The sequence below is a fragment of the Nanorana parkeri genome, unplaced genomic scaffold, assembly GCF_000935625.1.
Source record: "Nanorana parkeri isolate BGI_ZX_2015 unplaced genomic scaffold, ASM93562v1 scaffold1060, whole genome shotgun sequence".
Classification (NCBI taxonomy): domain Eukaryota; kingdom Metazoa; phylum Chordata; class Amphibia; order Anura; family Dicroglossidae; genus Nanorana; species Nanorana parkeri.
Window position 1 is genome coordinate 280,458 of NW_017307328.1, and position 22,564 is coordinate 303,021.

At 43.0% G+C, this 22,564-nt stretch overlaps 1 protein-coding gene across 1 annotated transcript in view; it reads right to left on the bottom strand.

Annotated features, from left to right (window-relative positions):
* The window catches only part of TOM1 (target of myb1 membrane trafficking protein), a 102,333-nt gene that overhangs the window by 12,644 nt on the left and 67,125 nt on the right, over positions 1-22,564 (bottom strand). Inside the window, exon 11 of the mRNA XM_018567550.1 lies at positions 4,294-4,414. Coding sequence (XP_018423052.1) covers positions 4,294-4,414 — 121 coding nt within the window. The remainder of the gene's footprint in view (positions 1-4,293; positions 4,415-22,564) is intronic.

Sequence of the window (22,564 nt, forward strand, 5' to 3'; positions counted from 1 at the left end):
GACACAAGCCATACTGTAATTAAATGTAATTAAAAATTACCTTTCTATCTCAAACTGCAGCCACTGTAGTTTTCTAAAACTGTCAATACAATATGGCAACCTGGATGCATTCTGTACACTGCTGGTGTACAGAAAGCTAACAGAAAAAAAAAAATACTCGCCCGGCGCCCGAAACTGCATGTCCCGGGCATCGGGCGATAGGAATTCCACACCCCTGAGCCCTAAGAAGGGACCGAACCAGCGGTTACAAGAAGAAAGCTATAGATCTACTACAACAGCTGGAAAAGGACAAAGCCATTGATCCTGGTATGCGTCATCGCATCTACCCTGGTGAAGCCCCTCTGTGTATATATGGACTTCCTTAAATACATAAGGATAGGACCCGTCTCAGGCCAATTGTCAGCAGCATAAACTCTGACTTATAAATGGCAAAATACTTATCCAGAGTCCTTGCCCCTTTGGTTGGAAATACACAACAGCACATACAGAACTCTCAGGATTTCACAACCAAAATCAAGAACTTAAAAAGGAAAACTATGGGGTCAGTGTTTTTCCCCATAGTTCTCCTTAGGGTAACGGGAGGACACAAACAAGCATCCTCCCGTTACCCTAAGCTCAGTATACCGCGAGCTGCAGCTCGCGGTATACTGAGACGCCGCAGCCGGAGCGGATCCCGACATCGACGTTGAGATCCGCCCAGCTGCGTGACAGCTGGCTCTGCCTATCTAGAGGCAGAGCCAGCTGTACCCGCCCCCTCCCCCGTCCGTTCTGCCAGTCAGCGCTGGCAGATCGGAGCGGGGAGAGGGGAATCCAGCCCCTCCCCCTGTCACGGCAGAGAGCCGTGACAGGATCGAGAGGTGAGCGAACCTGGTATGTGTTCGCTCACCTCCCGATCTACCGAGCCGACCTGTGACAGTCTCATTGTCACAGGTCGGCTAGAACTATGAGGCGAGTGGAAATCACTCATCTCATAGTTCTCCTTTAATAATGGGCACAGAGGAAACAATGGTATCCTATGATGTCACATCCCTCTTCACCAGCATACCTACCACAAGTTGCCAGAGGCAATTTGAACAGTGAGAAAACAGTTGCTACTAGACAACACCCTAGGCAGAACAGAACTTAACCCAGATCAAGTGTGTGCGTTATAGGACCTTTGCCTAAGTCAGTGGTTCTCCGCCTGTGATTCGCGACCCCGTCGGGGGTCGAATGACGATTTGCCAGGGGTCGCCCGGGAATCTCCCACTATTAGATAGCGGCTTCCAGCCGCCCGGGAGAGAAACACTTTCTCCCGGAAAGGTTTACTCTGCTCGATCAAGCCACGTAAACCTTTCCCTGTGATCGTTTTTTTTTTTTTTCTGACATCGGGGGCCACCGGCCACCGTAAGTCAGAAAAAAAAAATCCATAGGAATGCATAGCTAGATTCCTATTGGCTATTTAATTTTGCAATAGCTGCCAATCAGCAGAAGGGGGCCTGAAGTTCTCCATTAGGTCCGCTTCTAGTGATTGACAGCAGCAGAGGGCAGTTGCAATAGCTAATTTGCTGTTTGCTATTGCAAAGTTCAATAGCCAATAGGAATCTAGCTATGCATTCCTATGGTGGGTTTTTGTCTGTGTTTTTTTTTTATTCTGACGGCGTACGTAGGAGGACAGTTCTATGGACACTGGGTCCTGAGCACGATTCCTGGAATTGGCTACAAATCAGTTAAAGCTGCTGAAGGTCTTTTAATGGGTGACGGTGTCCATACCATGTTGTGAAAAGGTACTTTACCCCCTCTTGTATAGTGTATTCATTTACTAGTAACGGTGTCTACAGGCATGTGTGAGAACTGTAAAGGAGGGCTAGATTGTGGTGGGTAATGGTGGTGCAGCAAGGGGGGTAATAGCTGTGGTTGGGGGTAAGCTTGAGGTGATGTTCTATGTAAGGGTGACTAGGAGAGGGCAGTAGTGTACTAGGGTGGCCAGATGGGGTTGCTCTTGTGGGTCGCTGTGTGATTTCTGCTGTGCTAGGTGAGTCCTCCTCAGCCCTCTCCTAGCGCAGCAGTGTCAGTTCTCCCGCCACGCCGCCAGATGTCGCTGCACCAGCCGCGTCATCCCTAAATTTTACCGCTGGGGGTCACCACAACTTGGCAAATGTTACCAAGGGGTCCCGGCCCTAGAAAGGTTGAGAACCACTGGCCTAAGTACCACCTATTTCAAGTGCAAGGACAAGTTCTACAGGTAGAAACATAGCTGTGTCATGGGATCGTCAGTTTCACCTATTGTGGTGAACCTGTACATGGAGGAAGTAGAAAGCAGGGCCCTGGTTCAGATATGTTGATGACACTTGGGTTCAGATTGACAAACAAGAGTTACAGGCTTTCACTGACCATATCAACTCAGTGGATTATAACATCAAGTTTATGTGGGAAGGTATGCAAAACAACAAACTGGCTTTCTTGGATTGTTTAGTAACAGAAGAGGGAAGGAGGCTGGAAATAGAGGTCTACCGAAAACCAACACACACGGACCAGTACCTGCTATTTAACTCCCTCCACCCTCTAGACCAGTGGTTCTCAACCTATGTAACCTCAGGACCCCGTTAATTGCGCCCCGTTAAATCGCACGGTACTATGTGATTAATGCACTGTACTAGTGTAAATGGGCCCTCAAAAACACTAACATGCATGCACAACCACAGACACATTCTCACACACTTGTATGGATGGAGCTCCCTCACGGCCATAGCCCCATCCCATCTCAAGCTGATGCTTGTCAACATATTTTAAATGGCTGCTAGGTGTGAGGACAGTGCTGCGCCAGGGGGAGGCTGAAGAGCCTCTTACCTAGAAAAGTGGAAGGCATGCGGCGACCCACTGAAAATGGGGTCGCGACCCACTTTTGGGTTACGATTCACCAGTTGAGAACCAAGGCTCTAGACCACAAACTGGGAGTCATCAGGACTCTACACCACCAAGCAGAGAAAATTTCCACCAGAACAGAGGCCAAGACTAAGGAATGCAAACACCTCAGGGGGGCCCTTAAAACCTGCGGGTATCCAGACTGGGTTTTTGTCAAAACAGAAAGAAGAGGAAAGAATGCCAAGAGTACCCGTGAGGGTGAAAAGCATGACAAACGGAAGAAATTGGTCATCCCATATGTAGCTGGGGTGTATGAGAAACTCAGAAGAGTTTTAAAAAAACATCACATCCCTGTCTGCTTCAAACCTAGCAATACACAGAGGCATTAACTGGTTCACCCAAAAGACCCAACACCAAAACACAAGATGAAGAACATTGTGTATGCAGTAGAGTCCAGTGCAGTGAGGAGTGCTCAGAATTGTATATCAGTGAAACAAAACAGCAGCTTCACCAGTGTATGGCACAGCATAGAAGAGCCAAACCCTCTGGTCAGGATTCAGCAGTATACCTACATCTAAAAGGAAAAAAAGTCACTCCTTTGAAGACAGTCAAGTACATATCCTAGATAGGGAGAAGGACTGGTTTAAAGGAGGTGTGAAAGAGGCCATTTATGTAAAAATGGACAACACCTATCTTTGGGCAGGTTATTAACACCTCCTAGCTCCAATTAGGCAAATGCATTCAACGCCTGGTTGCGACTAACAAAGTATGTCAATTGGAGCAGCATTAACCATATTTATTCCCAGATAATTTTTTTACAAGTCATTCTGAATTGAGAAAGCTGGTCGGATGACCAGTGAAACGTATTCAAGAAAAATACAGCAGGTCTAGTTGCCTTGACTTATTTTTTACAGATATGCATATGTAAACACTTTTAAAAGATAAATAACACAAGTACGTAGCAGTAGAACCGCTATTAACGGAACTGCGTGTCTGTGAATGCTTGTTGTTTCACTGTCGTGATAGTATACAAACTTAATTGGGAGCCACTAATCAACTCTCCTACAGTGCGGTGAAAAGGTAAAATTCCATGACACTACTTTGTCCTGAGGACCCGAGACCAGAGGCTGAACCCACTGGACAAACTCCTGACGGCAAGGAAAGCCGTTGCTTACATTTTGCATGTTTAGTATTTCCTACATGTGGCAGGTGTTTTGGGACAAGGGTACCTAGCTTCCATCAAATCTAAGACTTGATTGGTGAGCCCTGTGAGACAGTCACACAGAAAAAGCAGTTTCTATCTTCTTTCCTTTTACCTAAATGGTTCTCTTACACACTCAGCTGTATTTGTGTAAAATATGAACAGACATAGTAAGTTAGAAGAATTATAGTGCAGAATTAAGTTTAGTTACTAATTTTGGGTTTGAACAAATCCCCAAATCCTTCACTCACCTCCTGCGTTGATCAGCTAGATTGCTCCCTCTGGTAAGTGCAAACATGTCAAAGTCATCCCCAGGTTTCTTTGTGTGTTCAAGAGACTGAAGAGTTCCACTTACAGACCCAGAGCTCACATCTGAAGAAACAAAAAAACAAAAAATTCTTATTTTGGCATATTATATTTTATTTTTCATAATATGTTAAGTTGGAAGTTTAAAGTAATATTTGCACACTTATTAAATATTGCTTGGAATTGAAAATTTGCCATTCGGCATTGCTGTAAAATGTATTGCTGAGATTTGTAATCTCTCTACAGCTTGGAGTCAATGGAAGAACTACCAGGGGCGCAGCGTTTGCAGCTGGGACTGAGTCTTGGCTCTTCACCACTGTCCTAAAAGCATTAGTTTTTATTGTTTTAGAAAAACGGTCACATGACACACAAAAAAAATTATCGGTAATTGGTATCAGCGGGTACTTTCGGAAAAGTATTGGTACGCGTACTCGTCTTGAAAAAAATGGCATCGATGCATCTCTAATTATAATGAATGCATTTACAAATACATATCACAATCACCAGCATCATTACACCTAACTACTCACTGAAAGAACTCTGGAAAACACTGAAAGCCAAAATTCTTTTCACATTGAAACATGCAACAACGATTCATAAAAGCAAAAATTCAGGTAATTATGAAATAAATCATAAGCAGCACTTTCACCCTACAGCTAGTGAACGCTAAGCAAAAGCAGCAGTTCTTTACAGGCTTCTAAACTAGAAGCGGTTCTGAGAAGAAGAAAAAAAACCTGAAGAGTTGGGAAGATCAGATTAAAAACACACCCCAGATGGCTCCCCAGTCACCAAAATGAACAGAATTTGATAAACATGAAGACTTACACAAACACGGATTTTAGAATACACTACAGAGAAAAATACAAGTGTATTATTTACCGTATATGAACCTTATATAAAGGAGTGTTTTTCATGTCTTGCTTGCACAACCTCTTTAAGAAGAACAATGAACATGTTCACTCACTAAATTACTACAGGATGTTTAAAGCAATAGAATCTAAATCATCAGTGTGTCTTGTATGCTGAATATGCCTGTATGAAATATGCATGGCGATGCAGGGAAGTCTTTACTTAGGGACTTTGTGGCATTCTCCAAATATAATCTGTCATCAAACTGTCAGGAAGGAGGAAGCACTACTTTAGATGACAGATAAGTGATGGGGATAAATGATATTCTATGTCACAATCTCCGCCAACACAGGAAAAACATGACAAAAAATGTAGGAGGATGATTAAGTTATATACCAACTAGGGACAACATTAATGTGAAAGTGCAAACGCTGCACTGTAAATATTCATGAAATAAGCAGGAAAGCTGTGAGGTAATTATCACACACATTCTTTATAAGATACAAGATGTTGATTGCTGCTCTACTGTCAACATGTCTACCAAATGCTGCAAACTTACAACAGCCTCTAGCATACAAACATTCAATACTCTTTCCTAACCTTACAAAATTACATTCTTTATACATATATCTGGGTCTTTTTATAGAAGATTTTAGGTTTCTTAAAGTTTTTTGTTTTTTTTACAAAGCAAAGAACAAACCTATAGTGGCAAATCATGTTTCATCTCCTATTCTTTTAGGGTAATAGAACAAGAAACCTGACTAGTCAATGATCAAACTTTCCACTTCTTTCACAATCTTTTTATTGTTTTAAAAAAAAAACGGGGAATATACACGTACATTACATCATGCACGATAAATTTAATGAGCTGATGCAGCAGCCATAAGCAACATAAGAACATAAATGGAAACATATAACAGAAAATAATATAAAATCCGAGGGTTTAAGAAAAAAGCAAAAATTAAGCTTCCGGAATATTGTCTCATTCAGTTACATTATGAGTACAGCATATCACTACATGTCATGAGAGAATGCAGCCTATAGTAGGTATTTGAATTCACGTTCACTAAACTACCTGGGCAGATTAACGGTGGGGTATTTAGGTTTCTATAACCCCACCATGGGGGGGGTGTGAGGGACACAGGGTTTAGTATACCATGAGAAATAGATAACGAGAGAAAGCAAAGGGGAAAGGTCGAGAAAGATAGGATTATAAAAGAGAATAAACAAGAATAGGTAAAGATGCAGGTCAGTGTAGGTCGGTGGGGGGAAGACATCCCAACAGATGGGCTCCAGGGCAAAGATGGCACTAAAGTGGCATCAAAATATTGGGGGCTCGCATATGTCATCCAGGGTTCCCATATGTTAAAAAATGTACCATGGGAGTCAGCCAGTAGCAGTGATATTTTTTCATTTATCATAGTGTTTGTAATTCTGCTTTTTACTGCCTGAAAGCTAAGGGTTGGGGATTCCCATGATTGAGCAATAGTCTGTTTATGTGGCCATAAAGGTGTGGGTGATCAAAGCCCGATGGTCCTTCCATGTACACCCCATGTATCGTCTTATGCAACAAGGCCTCAGTGGGGTCCTTACATAAATTGCAGCCAAGTACAATGTTAATAAGAGGATAGACTCGGATCCAAAGTCTCCGAACCTTAGGACATTCCCACCAGATATGACCCATCGTTCCCGGGACAGAACCACAAAAGCAGTCCACAGAATAAGAAGGGATAATATTATGCAGTCGGGCTGGGGTATACCATCGGAAGAGTACTTTATAAGAATTTTCCAAGGCTAGAATATTTCTAGAGCAGGATGCTATATTACTCCAGATGGACGACCAGTCTTTGTCCGTAAGATCACACCCCAAGTCTTTTGACCATGACGACTGATAGGAGGTTTGCGTAACGAAGAACGAGGCCAACAGTGAAGATTGGATCAGAGTGATTAGGCCTGGGGCATGGGGATTAGGGCTGCAACAACTAATCGACATAATCGATTATAATCGATTATTGAAAAAGTTGTCAACTTTTTCAATAATCGATTAATCGGCCTCCGATCAGTTGGCCCTGTTCACGGCTCCACACACGCTGCGCGCCGCACCTCCTCCCCACCTCGCGCTCGCCGCTGCCAGACCCGCCCGCCCGCATCCACGCTCTTCACGCCGCATTTGTTGTATCCCCCTATAGCTGGTGATATTCTGCACTACAAATCCCAGCAATAATACATTATACAGCGCAATGCAGAATACTGCCAGCTATAATGTACTATTGCTGGGATTTGTTGTAGTCCTCTATAGCTGGTGATATTCTGCATTGTGATGTATAATGTATTATTGCTGGGATTTGTAGTCCTCTATAGCCGGTGCCATTCTGCATTCATTGCTGTATAAATTTACACTTTCCTTTTCACTATATTGCACACCACACTATTTTTTTCCACCGCTCCAAGCTTGCTCCTGTGATGGACTACAATCTCAATACAAACTAGTAGTCCATCAGTGGAGCCATTTTTAATTTTTTTAAATTGTTTATCCGATTAACCGAGTAATCGAACGTAATAATCGGCTAACTAATCGATTTTGAAAATAATCGTTAGCTGCAGCTCTAATGGGGATGAGTACGACAGCGACGTTCGAATGGAGATAAAGTATAGGGGGTAGGGGGGGGGGAGTGGTGTAGAAGAAGTGAGTGGACAAAGAGTGTCAATTGGAGGTAGCGAAAAGATTCCGATAGGGGTGCCTTATGGGACAATCGAATAGAGGTAAAAGGGTCGAATTCCAGAGTCACATAAGGATTGGATGTCTTGAAACCTGCATTAGTCCAAGAGAATTGATTGGGATTGTCCATTCCAGGGGAAAATAACAGGCAGAATGTGATTGAAAAGAGGTGGAGATGCTAAGGATCCCAAATATTAAACCGAGTCCCAGGTTTTTAAGGTGTGCAAAATAATGGGGCTTAATCTTAATGGACGGGCGTTACATGGGAGCCAGGGTAGGTTGGAAACCAGAACAGGATGGGAAACAATCGCATCTAACGTGACCCAAAAAGGTGTTTTGTCATGAGCGGACAAAGCAGCTAGTGGGGCTATTTGAGATGCCTTATAGTAATTCGGAAGATAGGGAACACACAAGCCTCCTTGCAGTTTGGATCTATATAGCACATGTGTGTTAACCCGAGGGCGGCATTTTCCCCATATGAATCATAGTATATGCCTTTGTAAAATACGAAGGATGTGGGCTGGAACTTGGACCCGAAAAAAATATAAAAGTTTCAGGAGATCGGTCATTTTGACAGAGTGTATCCTGCCGATCCAAGATATGTTATGATGTGACCATGAGGCAAGAAGGAGTTTAAGCTTGTGTATCAATCCTGGGTGATTGGCCTAATAAAAGGAAGAGTAGAGAAGGCTAATATGAATTCCTAAATAGGGGAGGGAAGACACCCAAGTGAAAGAATAGTTCTCCTGAACTTTGGAGGAGGGGGAAAGGGTTATGTCCAATGCATGGGATTTCGCTGTATTGACTCAAAGACACGAGGTAGTTTCAAATTGAGATAAGGTAGACATCAAGTTAGGAAGAGATATATGGGGAGATATAAGAGAAAGCAAGATATCATCCGCGAACATTGAGAGTTTGTGAGAGTAACCTGCCATGTCTAGTCCTGTAATGTCTGGGTTAGTGGTTCCAGGGCAAGGAAAAAAAGAATGGGTAACACATCTGGAGGTCTGTGAAGCCCAACATGGTGGGGCGCATGCGCGAGGTGTCCGTGACATCATCCGTAATGGACGTGTGAGCCGGGTGCCTCGCAACACGGCGGGCGCGGACTCCTTTCCTTGCTCGTAACTTCTGATCGGCGGCTCCAGAGAGGGACAGAGAGAGACAGAAGCGGAAGTGGTACAGCAGCGGTTGGCGGATAAGATAGCCTCGATGGCAGGAGGCAAGCAGAAAGGGGTGAAAAACCGCTCCAAAAAGGCAGCACAACAAATGGCAGCAGGGAAGGAAGACAACACCAAGCAAATGAAGGAACACACAGAAACCAACGCTGATCTCTCACTCGAGGGGGAAGTTAGAGATGCAGATCAAAGCCACTCTTCCACAGCACAAACAGAAGGAGAACACACGGGCCATAGATCCCCAGTCTTAAGATCACCGGCATCCAACTTATCTCTGCTAGATCATACAGGGGCAAGTATGAGATTTCCTTTATTCCACCCCTCTAGTACTGAATTGCATGAAAGTGATGTGCAGGACAGTGTTAATTCTTTGCAAGATTATCCACAAGATCCTGATATACTTTTAAGATTTTCAAATATGCTTGAACGCGGTCTCTCCTCTATGGCAAAGAAAATCACTACAGATATCAGAGGTGATCTAAGCGATTTGTGAACTCGTATAGAATCAATTGAAAACAAACTAGACTCAACGATTGCCTGCACTAATAATAATGCCTCCTGTATTCAAGAACTACAGAATCAGTTAGAGGAGGCACTATCTAAAATCGACGATCTGGAGAACAGATCAAGACGCCATAATTTTCGGATCAGAGGTGTCCCGGAATCTATTGTTGATCTAGTCCCTGCTGTCCAATCCTTTTATTAAAGATCGAATACCAGGCATAACAAAAACAGAGTTGCAATTGGACAGAGTACACCGTGTGACAACATCTGAGCGCTTCTCTAGAGACATTATTGTTAAACCCCATTTTTTTCAGCTTAAAGAGTCAATAATGCAGGAAGCTAGAGGGGCATCAGAGCTACTTATGATGAGTCACCCAGTGCAATTATATGCGGATATATCTCCTGCGACCATTCAAAAAAGTCGCTCCCTGAAACCGCTTTTGGCAGCCCTAACTAAACGGGGTGTCAAATATAGGTGGGCCTTCCCATTTCGCTTGTTGTTTTTTTACAAAGACCAATCTCACTCCATTAAGACCTTAGGAGAAGGTGAAAAATTGCTGACACAACTAGGGATTGATCTTTTGGAAAAAGAGACAATGGTCCACACCCCATCACAAGGACAGGGGAAACCTTCTGTTTCCCCACTATGGGAAAAATTACCTAGAAGGACATTATCGAATTTGCTAGTCTCTGGAGAAACCGCTGAAAATTGAGCCTTAATTTGCAATTCTTAATGTTATGAATTACGATGTTGCTATTTTTCTAGAACTGTTTAGCGGAAGGAGGTTGCTGCCCGCCGCAGTAGGCCAGTTTGACACATATGTTAAAAGCCTGTTTTAAAACTTGCTTTATCTTATGGAAACCAATAAAAACTTTGAAACTTAAAAAGAATGGGTAATAATGGGCAGCTTTGTCGGGTCCCACTTTTGACCGAGAACAAGGCGGAGCTAAAGCCCTGATATCGTATTGAAGCCCTAGGGTCAGAATGCATTGCTTGGACTCAGTTGAGAAAGCCTATGCCAAAGCCCCATTTTTCAAGCACCGCCATAAGGTATGTCCAAGAAATAGAGTCGACAGCCTTATGCATATCGAGAGAGTAAAAATAGGTCCTGGTTACGGCCTCGAGCTGCAAGGCAAAGATGTAAAACTTTACAGATGCCATCTGAGGCTTGACGACTAGGAAGAAAACCTACCTGGTCTTTATAGATGAGCTTCCTCAAGAAAGAATTACATTTAAAGGTCAGAATCTTGGATAAGAGTTTGATGTCAATGTTGATAAGTGAAATGTGCCGAAAGTTAGACCAAATTCTTGGGTCTTTATTGGGTAATTAACACATTTGCTCTTAGCATGTCTGGATCCAAAAGACTTCCCTTGTTTCAAAGAATTGAATATGGAAACTAGGTGGGGGACCAAAGAGTCAGAGAATTTCTTATAGAATAATCCTGAGAAGCCATCTTGGCCAGCTTGTTTACCAGTCTTGAGTGAACGGATAAGCTAAGCACACTTCATTCTCTGTGACCTCGCCATCCAGAAGGTTTATGCTAGAATCTGGGAGGGAGGGGAAGAACACTTAATGGAGGAAGGTGAATAGGAGAGTAGGGGGCGAAGGGGAGGGTTCTGAGTAAAGCTTGGAAATATGGTAGCTAAATTCATCTAGAACTTTAATGTGATTGCTAGTGAGACTGTTAGTCCAGGTTCGTAAACAAATGGGTGAGGGGACAGGGTCAAAAGAACGTAGTTTTCTTGCCAGCATCGTCCCTGGTCTATTGGCTTGAGCATAGAATTTTTGTTTCTTCCACCGTAACGTGCGATCCGCTTTTTCTGATAGGCACAAGTCTAGGTCAGCGTGTGCTTTACGGAGAATAGTCGAATTAGATGGGGCTGGGAAGGATTTAAACCACTCGTTGGCTTTAAAGTAAAGGCTTTTTTGAGTTGTAACAGTCGCTGGTTATATTCCTTCCTGCATCGAGCTGCAATATTAAGCAGTCTGCCCCTAATAACTGTTTTATAGGCAGCCCATAAAACAGTAGGAGATGATACCGAGCCAGTGTTAAGGGCAAAATATTCCTGAGTGGCGGCTTGGAGTTCGGAGGCAATGTGTTTATGGGACAGAAGCGGCAAATCATTAAGAGACCAAGGGCTGGGTCCTGACTTGGGCAAAAAAGAAGAGCGTGTAACGATATTCAGGTCGTGGTCTGTCCATGGAGCAGAACCAATGGTGGCAGAAGTAACTAGAGGGAGAAAGGAAGGAGTGGTAAAGATATGGTGTGAATGGTGGGGGTGAGAATAAAAAGTGAAATCTTTGGCAATAGGGTGAAAGTCCCTCCAAATATCCACTAGGTTGTGTTGCTGTAAGAGCGATTGCAGAGTTCTTGATTCCATAGTAGGGGAAGAAGGAGCTGGAGAGGATTTGTCCAATCTAGGATTAAGTACACAATTGGAATCTCCTCAAAACAGTATGAATCCTTTACAATTGGAGCTGTGAAGGGAGAGCAAACACGAAAAGATAGGCAGCTGTTTAGCATTCGGGGCATTATATGTAAGATGCTATATGATGTGATAGAAATCGAGTCAATAAACCGTTTTCGACTTGAAATTCTATTGGAGTGCGAGTGACTTTATACATACACTCCACTGGACTCACTCACTCGGATCCAGTGGACGCAAAGGAGGGGGAGTTGGCTTCCTTCTATCCCCACAAAGCACATTCCAAGTTTTTCTACACCACCTTCTCTAACACTCTCCTCTTTCGAAGTTCACTGTATACGTCTGTTTTCCCCTGTTTCTCTGAGGATTGCTGTGATTTATCGGCCTCCAGGACCGGTATCGCGCTTCCTTGACAACTTCTCTGCCTGGCTACCCTATTTTTATTCCTCTGAAACACCCACTGTCATTCTCGGTGACTTTAATGTTCCTGTCAATATTAATAACACTGCAACCTCTGAGCTACTCAACCTCCTTTGGCCTAACATTTCTACTCGCTCTGATGATAACACTCTTCTTCTTCTTTTGGCATAGCATAATGGACTAACACTTCTACTCACTCTGATGGTAACACCCTTGATCTCATATTCTCTCACCTCTGCTCTCCTTCCAATCTCACCAACACCCCCTTTTCCACTCTGATCACAACCTCATCAGATTCACACTCTCCCTCTCATCCGCCCCCCCCACTATTCCAACCAGCAAACCGCCACCCACCACTTTAGCCCATCTCTGCAACAGACTACCTGTATGACAAACTCGCAACCCTTTCTTGCCCTGACCTTGCCACTTCTCTCTACAATAACTCACTTTCCTCCAGTATGGACACACTTGCCCCTCTCACCATTCACAGAATCATGCTCCATCCTCTGCAGCCTTGGGAGACACATGACGCTAGAAGACTCAGAAGACAGTCGTGCACTTGAGCGACAATGGCATAAATCCAAATCCCTGCCAGATTTCACCCTATATAAATCTGCCCTCCAAAAATACAGTACCTGCCTCCACACAGCTAAACAGACCTATTTCATCATACTCATTAACACCCTCTCATCTAGTCCTCCTCAGCTCTTTTCTACTTTCAACAGCCTACTTGGTCCCCCACCGACTCCTCCAACCAACTCACTGACTGCCCAGGAAATTGCCAATCACTTCAGAGACAAGATTGATGCAATTCGCAATGAAATCTCCACTGTCCAGATCTCTCCCACTCCAAAACACACCTTGTCTGCCACCACACTCCCTACTCTCTTTATTTGATCCAGTCACCACCGACAAAGTCAGTACTGTCAAACACACGTCTAACCACCTGCCCTCTGGACCCCATCCCCTCACAACTACTCCGGTCACCCGCTAGCTCACATTCTCTTACTCACATCTTCAATCTCTCCATTTGTAATGGTGTTGTCCCTACCCCTCTAAAACAAGCACTGGTGACCCCCATATTAAAAAAAACCCTCTTTGGAGCCCACCAGTCTGAACAACTTGAGGTCCATCTCTCTGCTCCAATTTACATCCAAACTTCTTGAACGACTGGTCTACAAGCGCCTGAGCCGCCACCTTACTGTTAATCTCCTCGACCCATTTCAATCTGGCTTTCATCTGAAACATTCAACAAAAACTGCCCTTCTAAAAGTTACGAACGATCTACTAACTGCTAAAACCAATGGCCACTACTCTATACTCATACTTTTAGACCTTTCTGCTGCCTGTGATACAGTTGACCACCCACTTCTCCTTAATAAACTCCAATCCCTTGGTCTCCTAGACTGCTTTCTCATGGTTAACCTCCTACCTATCTCAGTGCACCTTCAGGGTCACCTACATTTCTACCTCCTCCTTTCCTCTTCCTGTGGGGGTCCCCCAAGGGTCTGTCCTTGGGCCCCTTCTATTCTCCATCTTCACTTCTTCCCTGGGTCATTTGATAGCCTCCCATGGCTTTCCATACCATCTTTATGCTGATGACACCCAAATCTATCTCTCCACTCCTCAGTTCACCCCCTCTGTCTCTTCACGTATCTCTAATCTACTCAATGGCATATCAGCATGGATGTCACACCATTTCCTCAAACTCAATCTGTCAAAAACTGAGCTTACAATATTTCCTCCTCTCCATGTTCTCTCACCCAACTTCCCCATCACAAATCAACAGCACTACGATCAACCCCTCCCATCAAGCCAGCGTGTATGTCAGTGTAATCCTGGACTCTGAGCTCCCCTTTAAGCCCCACATCCAATCACTATCCAAATCTTGTTGACTCAACCTCTGTAACATTTCTAAAATATGCCCCCTTTTTAACAAACGAAACCATAACGCTTCTACTTCACTCCCTTGTAATCTCTCGCCTCGACTACTGTAACTTCCTCCTTGTTGGCCTAGCAATAAACAGCCCATACCCCTTCAGTCAATCATGAATGCTGCTGCCAGACTTATCCACCTTACCAACCGTTCAGTGTCTGGCACCCCTCTCTGCCAATCCTTCCACTGGCTCCCAATTGCCCGACGAATAAAACTCAAAATACTAATAACAACATACAAAGCCATTTACAACACCGCCTCAACCTACATCACCGACCTCATCTCAAAATATCACCCAAACTGTCCTCTCCACTCAAGACCTCCTGCTCTCTAAATACCTCCTCCCATGCTCACCTCCAGGACTTCTCCAGAGTGTCCCCCATCCTCTGGAACTCCTTACCCCAATCTGTCCGCTTATCCCCTACTCTGTCCATCTTCAGACGATCCCTAAAAACCCATCTCTTCAGGGAAGTCTCTCTCATCTCAACATAACTTCCCTTTTACTTCTTGCAATAACTCAATCTAAACAATTATTACCTTTTGTATCACTTGCCCCTTCTAGAGTGTAAGCTCTCACGAGCAGGGCCCTCCTAACCCCATTGTACTGAAATTGTATGGTAAATTGTATTGTAACTGTACTGTCTCCTCCATGTTGTAAAGTGGTGTGCAAATTGTTGGCGCTATATAAATCCTGTATAATAAGGCACACACTCGATCTAGGTTAACTTCTGATTTACTGCCTAGGTTGTTGTCTAGTAGCAACCGTTTTCTCACAGTTTCAGTTGCCTCTGTGGTAGGTATGCAGGTGAAGAGGGATGTAATATAAGAAGATACCATTGCTTCCTCTGTGCCCAATATGAGTTCTGGATTTTGGTTTGCGAAATCCTGAGGGTCCTGTATGTTATGTTGTGTATTCTGTATATGTATTCTATAAGTCATTGTGAATTGAGAAAGCTGGTTGGATGAAAATGTCTTCAAGAAAAACACAGCAAGTCCAGTTGCTATGATTTTTTCAGATAAGCTAGATTGTGTTTTTGTTAACGCAGTGGCTTTACTATAGCACCCCATATGGCTGCTATAGAGCTTTGGGGTAGGATAGGGCTACCTTAGGGAGGTTATTGAGGCAAATGAAACATAGATCTGTCTGCATGTGAAGGTAATGCAGATCCAGTACTGGGGGGTTGGCGAGGTTGCTGTTGATGCTCACACCAACCCCTGTGTAGTCCAGTCTAAAAGAGTGCACGTCAGATGCACAGGAGGAGTCACCAGGATCGTTGCTAGTCACTTTTTCCCCTTGCTGTCTGTGAAGCAAACAGCATTGTTTAAGCTTTCCTAGCAGTGTAGATTTATTGCCCTTATAACTTCTTCAGCAACCCCTAAACAGTTCTCTAAGTTCTCTTAAGGTCAGAGAAGGAATCACCCCAAAGTGAGGGGAATTCCCATTTTAGACAGTTGTCACTAGAACATCCCATTAGAAGATTTACGCTTATTTCTTTCTCTTATGGCATAGGATTTTCTGTTTCTGTGGCAGTAGTTACTAGGACAAAGAGAGGGATGAATATCTCTAGCAGGAGCTGATGTGGCCTACCAAAGGCTCAAATGTTGGGGAGGAACCTTCAGAAACAAGTTCCCAACACAGGATCCTTGCCCACTCAAACACTAGTCTGAGCAAGAAAAAGATAAAGAAAAATATAAGTCAGGAGAGAAATTGCTTTTGTTGGTTCCTTTAAGACTTTTAGCACGTGGGCTTGTGTGCCGAGTGAGGTACAGCAGATGAGGGCGGATAAGGTTGAGGTGTGGGAGGGGGGTCAGTGTTGAATAATGTTTACTGTTTGTTTTTTTTCTTTTTTAACTTTCATTTGGAGTGTACACTTCATTCAGGTCTCCACACAGCAGTGTGCTACAGCAGGGTGATCGGCAGTGCTATCCAGTGCGCTACGAAAAATGGCAGCACGTTTCACAATGCACATCACACATGCATTGCGGTTTGAACAGGGCACATACATATAACAAATATTTTCAATGTGCCCTAGCTGTGACTGCCATTAATCAGTTGCTGAAAAATGGCAATCACTGCAAATGATGTGAACGAGCCCATAAAGAAAATGAAGCACAGTCTTGTTAGGGTAAGACACCAGTAGCTTCACTGACGGTGGGGTAGACCACCTCTTCACTGACTCCTCAGGAAAGAAAACAAGACTCAAAAACTGCTTAGGAATCTAAAAGAGCCAGCGAGATTGCTTTCATACTCTAGACTAGCCTTTACCTGACCTTTTTACCCTGGGAGGATTTTAAAAAAATCTTTTTGCTGTTTGGTGCTGAATTTCGTGCACTGGGAGCTACCAGTGCCAGGTTTTCTGCACCAAAAAAAAAAAAATTTACTAATGCCTAACTTGGTATAACACTCTGGTGCTACGTTTATATCTTACAAAAATAAATAGATGTAATAGCATTCTGTCTGCAACTATTAATCAGCAGCCTATTCAGGCAACACACAATATTGTGTGACATTTAAATGGCCCAAAATATTTCCACAACAGCAGGATATATAAGCATCCAATTTTTTTCCCCCGGCAATGACTACCGGAACATATACTGTACATATTTAATCTGTTCCATGAACTGTTATGAGCCAAGAAATTCCTTTGGTTACTAATGTTTAAATCTACCCTGCTGTAGCTTCTGATTCTGATACATAAAGAAATTAAACTACTGATATTATCCAAGTAGAGTGTTGATGAATATGTCTAGTTTATTCAGTCTTTTTACCTCTATTTGAACACAATGAAGGTTTGGGTGGGTGTTAATTTCACTTCAGGTTCACATCAATAAAACATAGGATACTGTTGATATGAGAAGCACAGTACATTCATGGTGATCCCACAATTACTGCTAATGGTAAGTTTCAGCCTTCCCTGCAATCTTGAGTACAGAACAAGCCATTGTGCAGCAAGTTACATTATGTGGTTAGAATATAAATATATTTTAAAAATTCAGTACTGCAATGTTCCATGTCTCACCCCATCTTGACAAGGGCATCAGCTGTTTTATTTCTGGCTTAATGGCATAACTCGCAAAAAAAGAAAATATATGACAGAAATAAAGTAAACTGGGCATACGTGCTTATATTAGTGTATGAAACGTTGGTTTAATATTAAAAAAGTAAAATGAAATGTACAAGAAGAATAAAGGCAGATAAGAAAAAGTCAATCTAAAAGAAAGGAAAAAAAGAGCATAAATACCCAACAATGATAATAAAGCCTCCGATTCACAGCATGTCCCTCTTAGGTCCTTCTTTATGTTGTCCAGGGCCATAAGGTTTTTGTCAGAATTATGAACATAATGGTTGGGAGTCTACACTGTGTGCACAATTAGTAGGCAAGTTGTATTTTTGAGGATTAATTTCATTACTGACTACAGTGCTCTCCGTAATTTCATTACAACTACAGTGCTCTCCGTCAATCCAAAATGGTAATAAACCTCAAACCTGAATATTTAACAAAGTAAAAGTGAGGTTTTGGCTTTCTCAGGAGAATATCTATGTGTGCGCAATTATTGGGCAACCATTAGGCCTCATTCACACACAACGCAAGCAAAATTGTATATTGCGTATATACGAGCGTCTATGCGCGTATATACGAGTGTATATGCGTGCACTATATGCAATCCCAGAATGCATCACTCATAATGGAATTTTTAATGTGATGTACACGCGTGTATGCGTGTAAATACGCAGAAATGCGCTGCTCGGAAGCATCTCTGTTCCATTCTGTTTTTGCGCATATATACGGCTCCATACGCGGCTGTGTGTATGGAGCCATTTTTTTGGCATATGTTGCATATAGTACAATACGCACGTACAAGTGCGGCAGTGTGAATGAGGCCTTAGTGTGCGGAATCATTATGTAACTAAATGGAAAATAAAATTTTTCCCATCTCACTTGTTTATTTTCATCTGTTAACCCTTTCGCTGCCAAGGACGTACGGCATACGGAGCTACAAAGGTGCTTCCAGCCGGCCAGCTCAGTATGCCGTATTGACCTGGCATTTACAGTTCTACTATAAGCTGATGGTCGCTTTAGCGACCATCAGCTTATAGTAGAACTGTTCAGCAGACTGTCCCCTTTAAATTAATAGCTGTCATCAGCGGCTCACAAGAATTGCAGAAAATTCAAAAATGGCTTGGCCAGCTGATTTGAAAAATGTTCGAGGGCTTGGCAGCGAAAGGGTTAAAGTGAGAATAATAAACAAAACTCAAAATTTACAAATAAACATTTGACATTTTCAAAAACAAAAATCAGTGACCAATATAGCCACCCTTTTCAATAACAGTCATAAGCCTTCCAGCCATGGAGTCTGTCAGTTTCTTGATCTGTTGACGATCAACTTGTTGTGCAGCAGCAACCACAGCCTCCCAGACACTGGTCAGGTGACGAAGGAGGTCAGGTCATTGTTCTTTTATCTTTAAGGCCTTTACTGGCTAGCCACGCAGTGGAGTACTTCGATGCATGCGATGACGCATTGTCCTGCATAAATATCATGGTCTTCTTGAAAGATACAGACTTTTTTTTGTTCCACTGCTTGAAGAAAGCATTTTGTAAAAACTGGGAATAGGTTTGGGAGTTGGTTTTGGAGTCCATCTTCAACCCGAAAAGGTCCAACTAGCTCATCTTTAATAATACCAGCCCATACCAGTACCCCACCTCCACCTTGCTGGCGTCTCAGTCCAAGTGGAGCTCTGTGCTCGTTACTGATCAAGCCACGGGCCCATCCATTTGGTCCGCCAAGAGTTACTCAATTACTCATCAGTCCATAAAACCTTTGAAAAATCTGTCTTCAGATATTTCAAGGCCCAGTCTTGACGTTTCAACTTATGTGTCTTGTTCAGTGGTTGTTGGGTTTCAGCCTCCCTTTCCTTGGCCATGTCGCTGAGCACTAAACACCTTGCACTTCTGGGCACTCCAAGTAGGTTGCAGTTCTGGAATATGAGAGCACTGAAGGATAATGGGTTCCTGGTAGCCACACTTTGATTCTTCTCAAATCTCTGGCAGTTAATGTGTCTTTCTTTCTTGTGACCCTGTTGACTATTTGTTACAAAACATTTCATGATTCTGTGATCACGCCCCAATATCTTAGCAATTTCCAAAGTGCTGCATCCCTCTGTAATACTTTTTACCATTTTTGACTTTTTAAATGCATAAAAATTGTGATTTTGTCAAAATATTCACTTGCCTAATAATTGTGCACACAGTGTACATACATAAAGTAAACTTTTCTGGGAAAGATACATGGAGGACGACTTATCATTCGGAACCCCTTGCTTTCAGTCACTAACCTAAACACGCAAATGCAGACTTTACTTTCACTTTCCTAGTTGACATTTGTTTCAGTCAGTGATTCAGAAAGTATTCAAGTCAATGGATCAGCATGTCAGTATGTAAACTGGCATTTTCAGAAGGATTTCAGAAATGACGGGCCTATATTTGTGTTAGGAAAGTTACAACCAGGCACATAGACATTGCTGACTTTTTTTACAAGTCATTACAACCACATGGCTGTAAACATCAGCTTAACATGCATAAAATGTAAAAATACTAAACTCTTTAGGAGTTCAGTAACAAGAGATTCACAAGATCGCTTTCCAGTTTGCTGCTTTAGCATCTCAACTGCTGACACCACTCAAAGTGGAATGACACAAAGGTCATCTTTCCAGGCAGAGCTCGTTTAGTCTTAAGGTGCCTATACACTTTACAACCCTCGCAAGACTTTTGTCTTGCGAGGGTTGTAAAGTACTTAAAAAAACATCTTGGACAGGCAGATAGCATTTGCGATCATCGCAAGCCTGCCCCCCTGAGGGGCGGGCTTCCGATGACTGTAATGAGGGGCGGGCTTGCGATGACTGCAAACGGGCAGCATGCGCGTGCGCACACCGGCCCGTTCGGCAGTTGTCGAACCAGCAGGCCACTAACTCGCCGAGAATCGTACGATTCCCGGCGGGTTTTCTAGCATGCTGGTTCGGCGGAAGACATGCGACCGTACAGTAGAAACGGTTGCACGCCTTCCATACACTTTTGTCTTGCGAGGGTTGTAAAGTACTTAAAAAAACATCTTGGACAGGCAGATAGCATTTGCGATCATCGCAAGCCTGCCCCCCTGAGGGGCGGGCTTCCGATGACTGTAATGAGGGGCGGGCTTGCGATGACTGCAAACGGGCAGCATGCGCGTGCGCACACCGGCCCGTTCGGCAGTTGTCGAACCAGCAGGCCACTAACTCGCCGAGAATCGTACGATTCCCGGCGGGTTTTCTAGCATGCTGGTTCGGCGGAAGACATGCGACCGTACAGTAGAAACGGTTGCACGCCTTCCATACACTGCACGATTATCGTACGATCGCGGGATTTCCCGCGATTCTCGTACAAGAATCGTGCAGTGTATGGGCACCTTTACAAACATTAGTTCAGTGGCAGACACATTTGCACACATCTCACAGGACTGTAAACTGAAAACTTGTATATATATCAAATTTGTCCTATATATATTCACCTATAGCTATCAACCAGATATCGGACTATACTGAAAAAATATACCTGGAATGTACAGTCTAGAAAGTTATATCAATGACAAGGTTGAGAAAAAGAGGTTCATAAAGTTGAACGTCTTACAACTCCTCTAAAGTTGGTCCAGAGGATGGCAAATCAAAGCCTTCTTGATAACTGTTGGCAATTTTGACACAGGAAAAATTCCTTTCAGAGTTCATTTGCAACATTATTAAACTGACCGGGAGATATCCAAGTACATTTTGGACATTCCAGTCAGTGGCAATCACTAATGGCATGATTAAGCAGCCTGTACTCAAAACATAGTAGACACAGAATGTAAAGCTGGCTCATACACCTTACAATTATTGCTCAATTTTTTTTTGTCCCGTCATCGCACCTCGTTCAATTTTCGCTCTAATAGCCCATCATGTACAGACCAATGTAGATTTCGATAATCGTTCGTCAGCAATACTAACTGGCTGAATTTCGGTGATCGACAGAACAGATTTTTGTATGTGCAGTGTTCATGCTGCAATTTTTGTTTTTACGAAAACGCCACTAATCCATCAATTTACGTCCGTTTCGACGAAAGTTTTCTAGTCTGCCTGGTCAACCAAATTCTGCCAGTTGTACAGTAATTGTTCTTCCCATCAACTGGCTGATTATAGTATGAAAACCTAATCTCATTCATTTTTGAACAAACATCGCAAGGTGTATGGCAACCTTAAGGAACTAGAACACCTGCTGGGTCCCCGACTAGAATGGTGTAGTTCCAATCACTGGCAGTTCTTAATCACTGACCTGGACCAAATATTCAGACTAGGAAAGACTTCACTAGTTACATCCATGTTCTAGATGACTAAAAACCTATTAATGGCTCAAAATAAATCAAAATAAAAGCCTCGTAACTATGGCAGATGTACCTGCTGCATGCCACAAGAGGCCTGCAATTTTAGGCATATTGAAAAAAATTAAAACAACTTTTATTGGGAGTGGTGCTGACAGGGCAATGACCAGCTTTACATGTTCAGGTTCAGTGCATGCAAATTACACTCTAAAGGGCTTAATTAACAAGGCAAAGGACAATGATGGAAATATTGCATCTCCATTTCAAGGTTTGTCTACTAAGTACATAAAATAAATGGCAATGTTCATCTGCCTGCACAACAAAGTGGCCAACTCAAAAGTTAATGAAAAAAACAAACACTCTACAATTTTGTACAAGCTAGCGATCTCAAACACATACAGAAGTGATTTTAACGCACATGACATTTTCTTTATACCCTCCAGCCCATAACAGCTGTGCAGAGAGTGTAATGTCATGTGATTCTAAGATGTGACAGTGGAGACAGTGGACCTCTGCCATTTGTAGTTGGCCACAGTCCCAATCTCATTAAAGCAGCATGTTTCTGTAACTCTAGTTTTAAAAAGTGTTGCCATATACTAGTATGTATACTAGAACTTGCACACTGTAAGCTCGAAATAACTTACAAATTAAAGATGAAGAGCTGATCTCTTTTAGAGCCTGTTCACACTATGTGCAGTAACTGGCATTTCTCTGCACTTGATTATTGCCATTCACTGCAAAAGCACATATAAACAATTGTTTTCTATTTGCCATGTTCACACTTCATTACTGCCTTAAA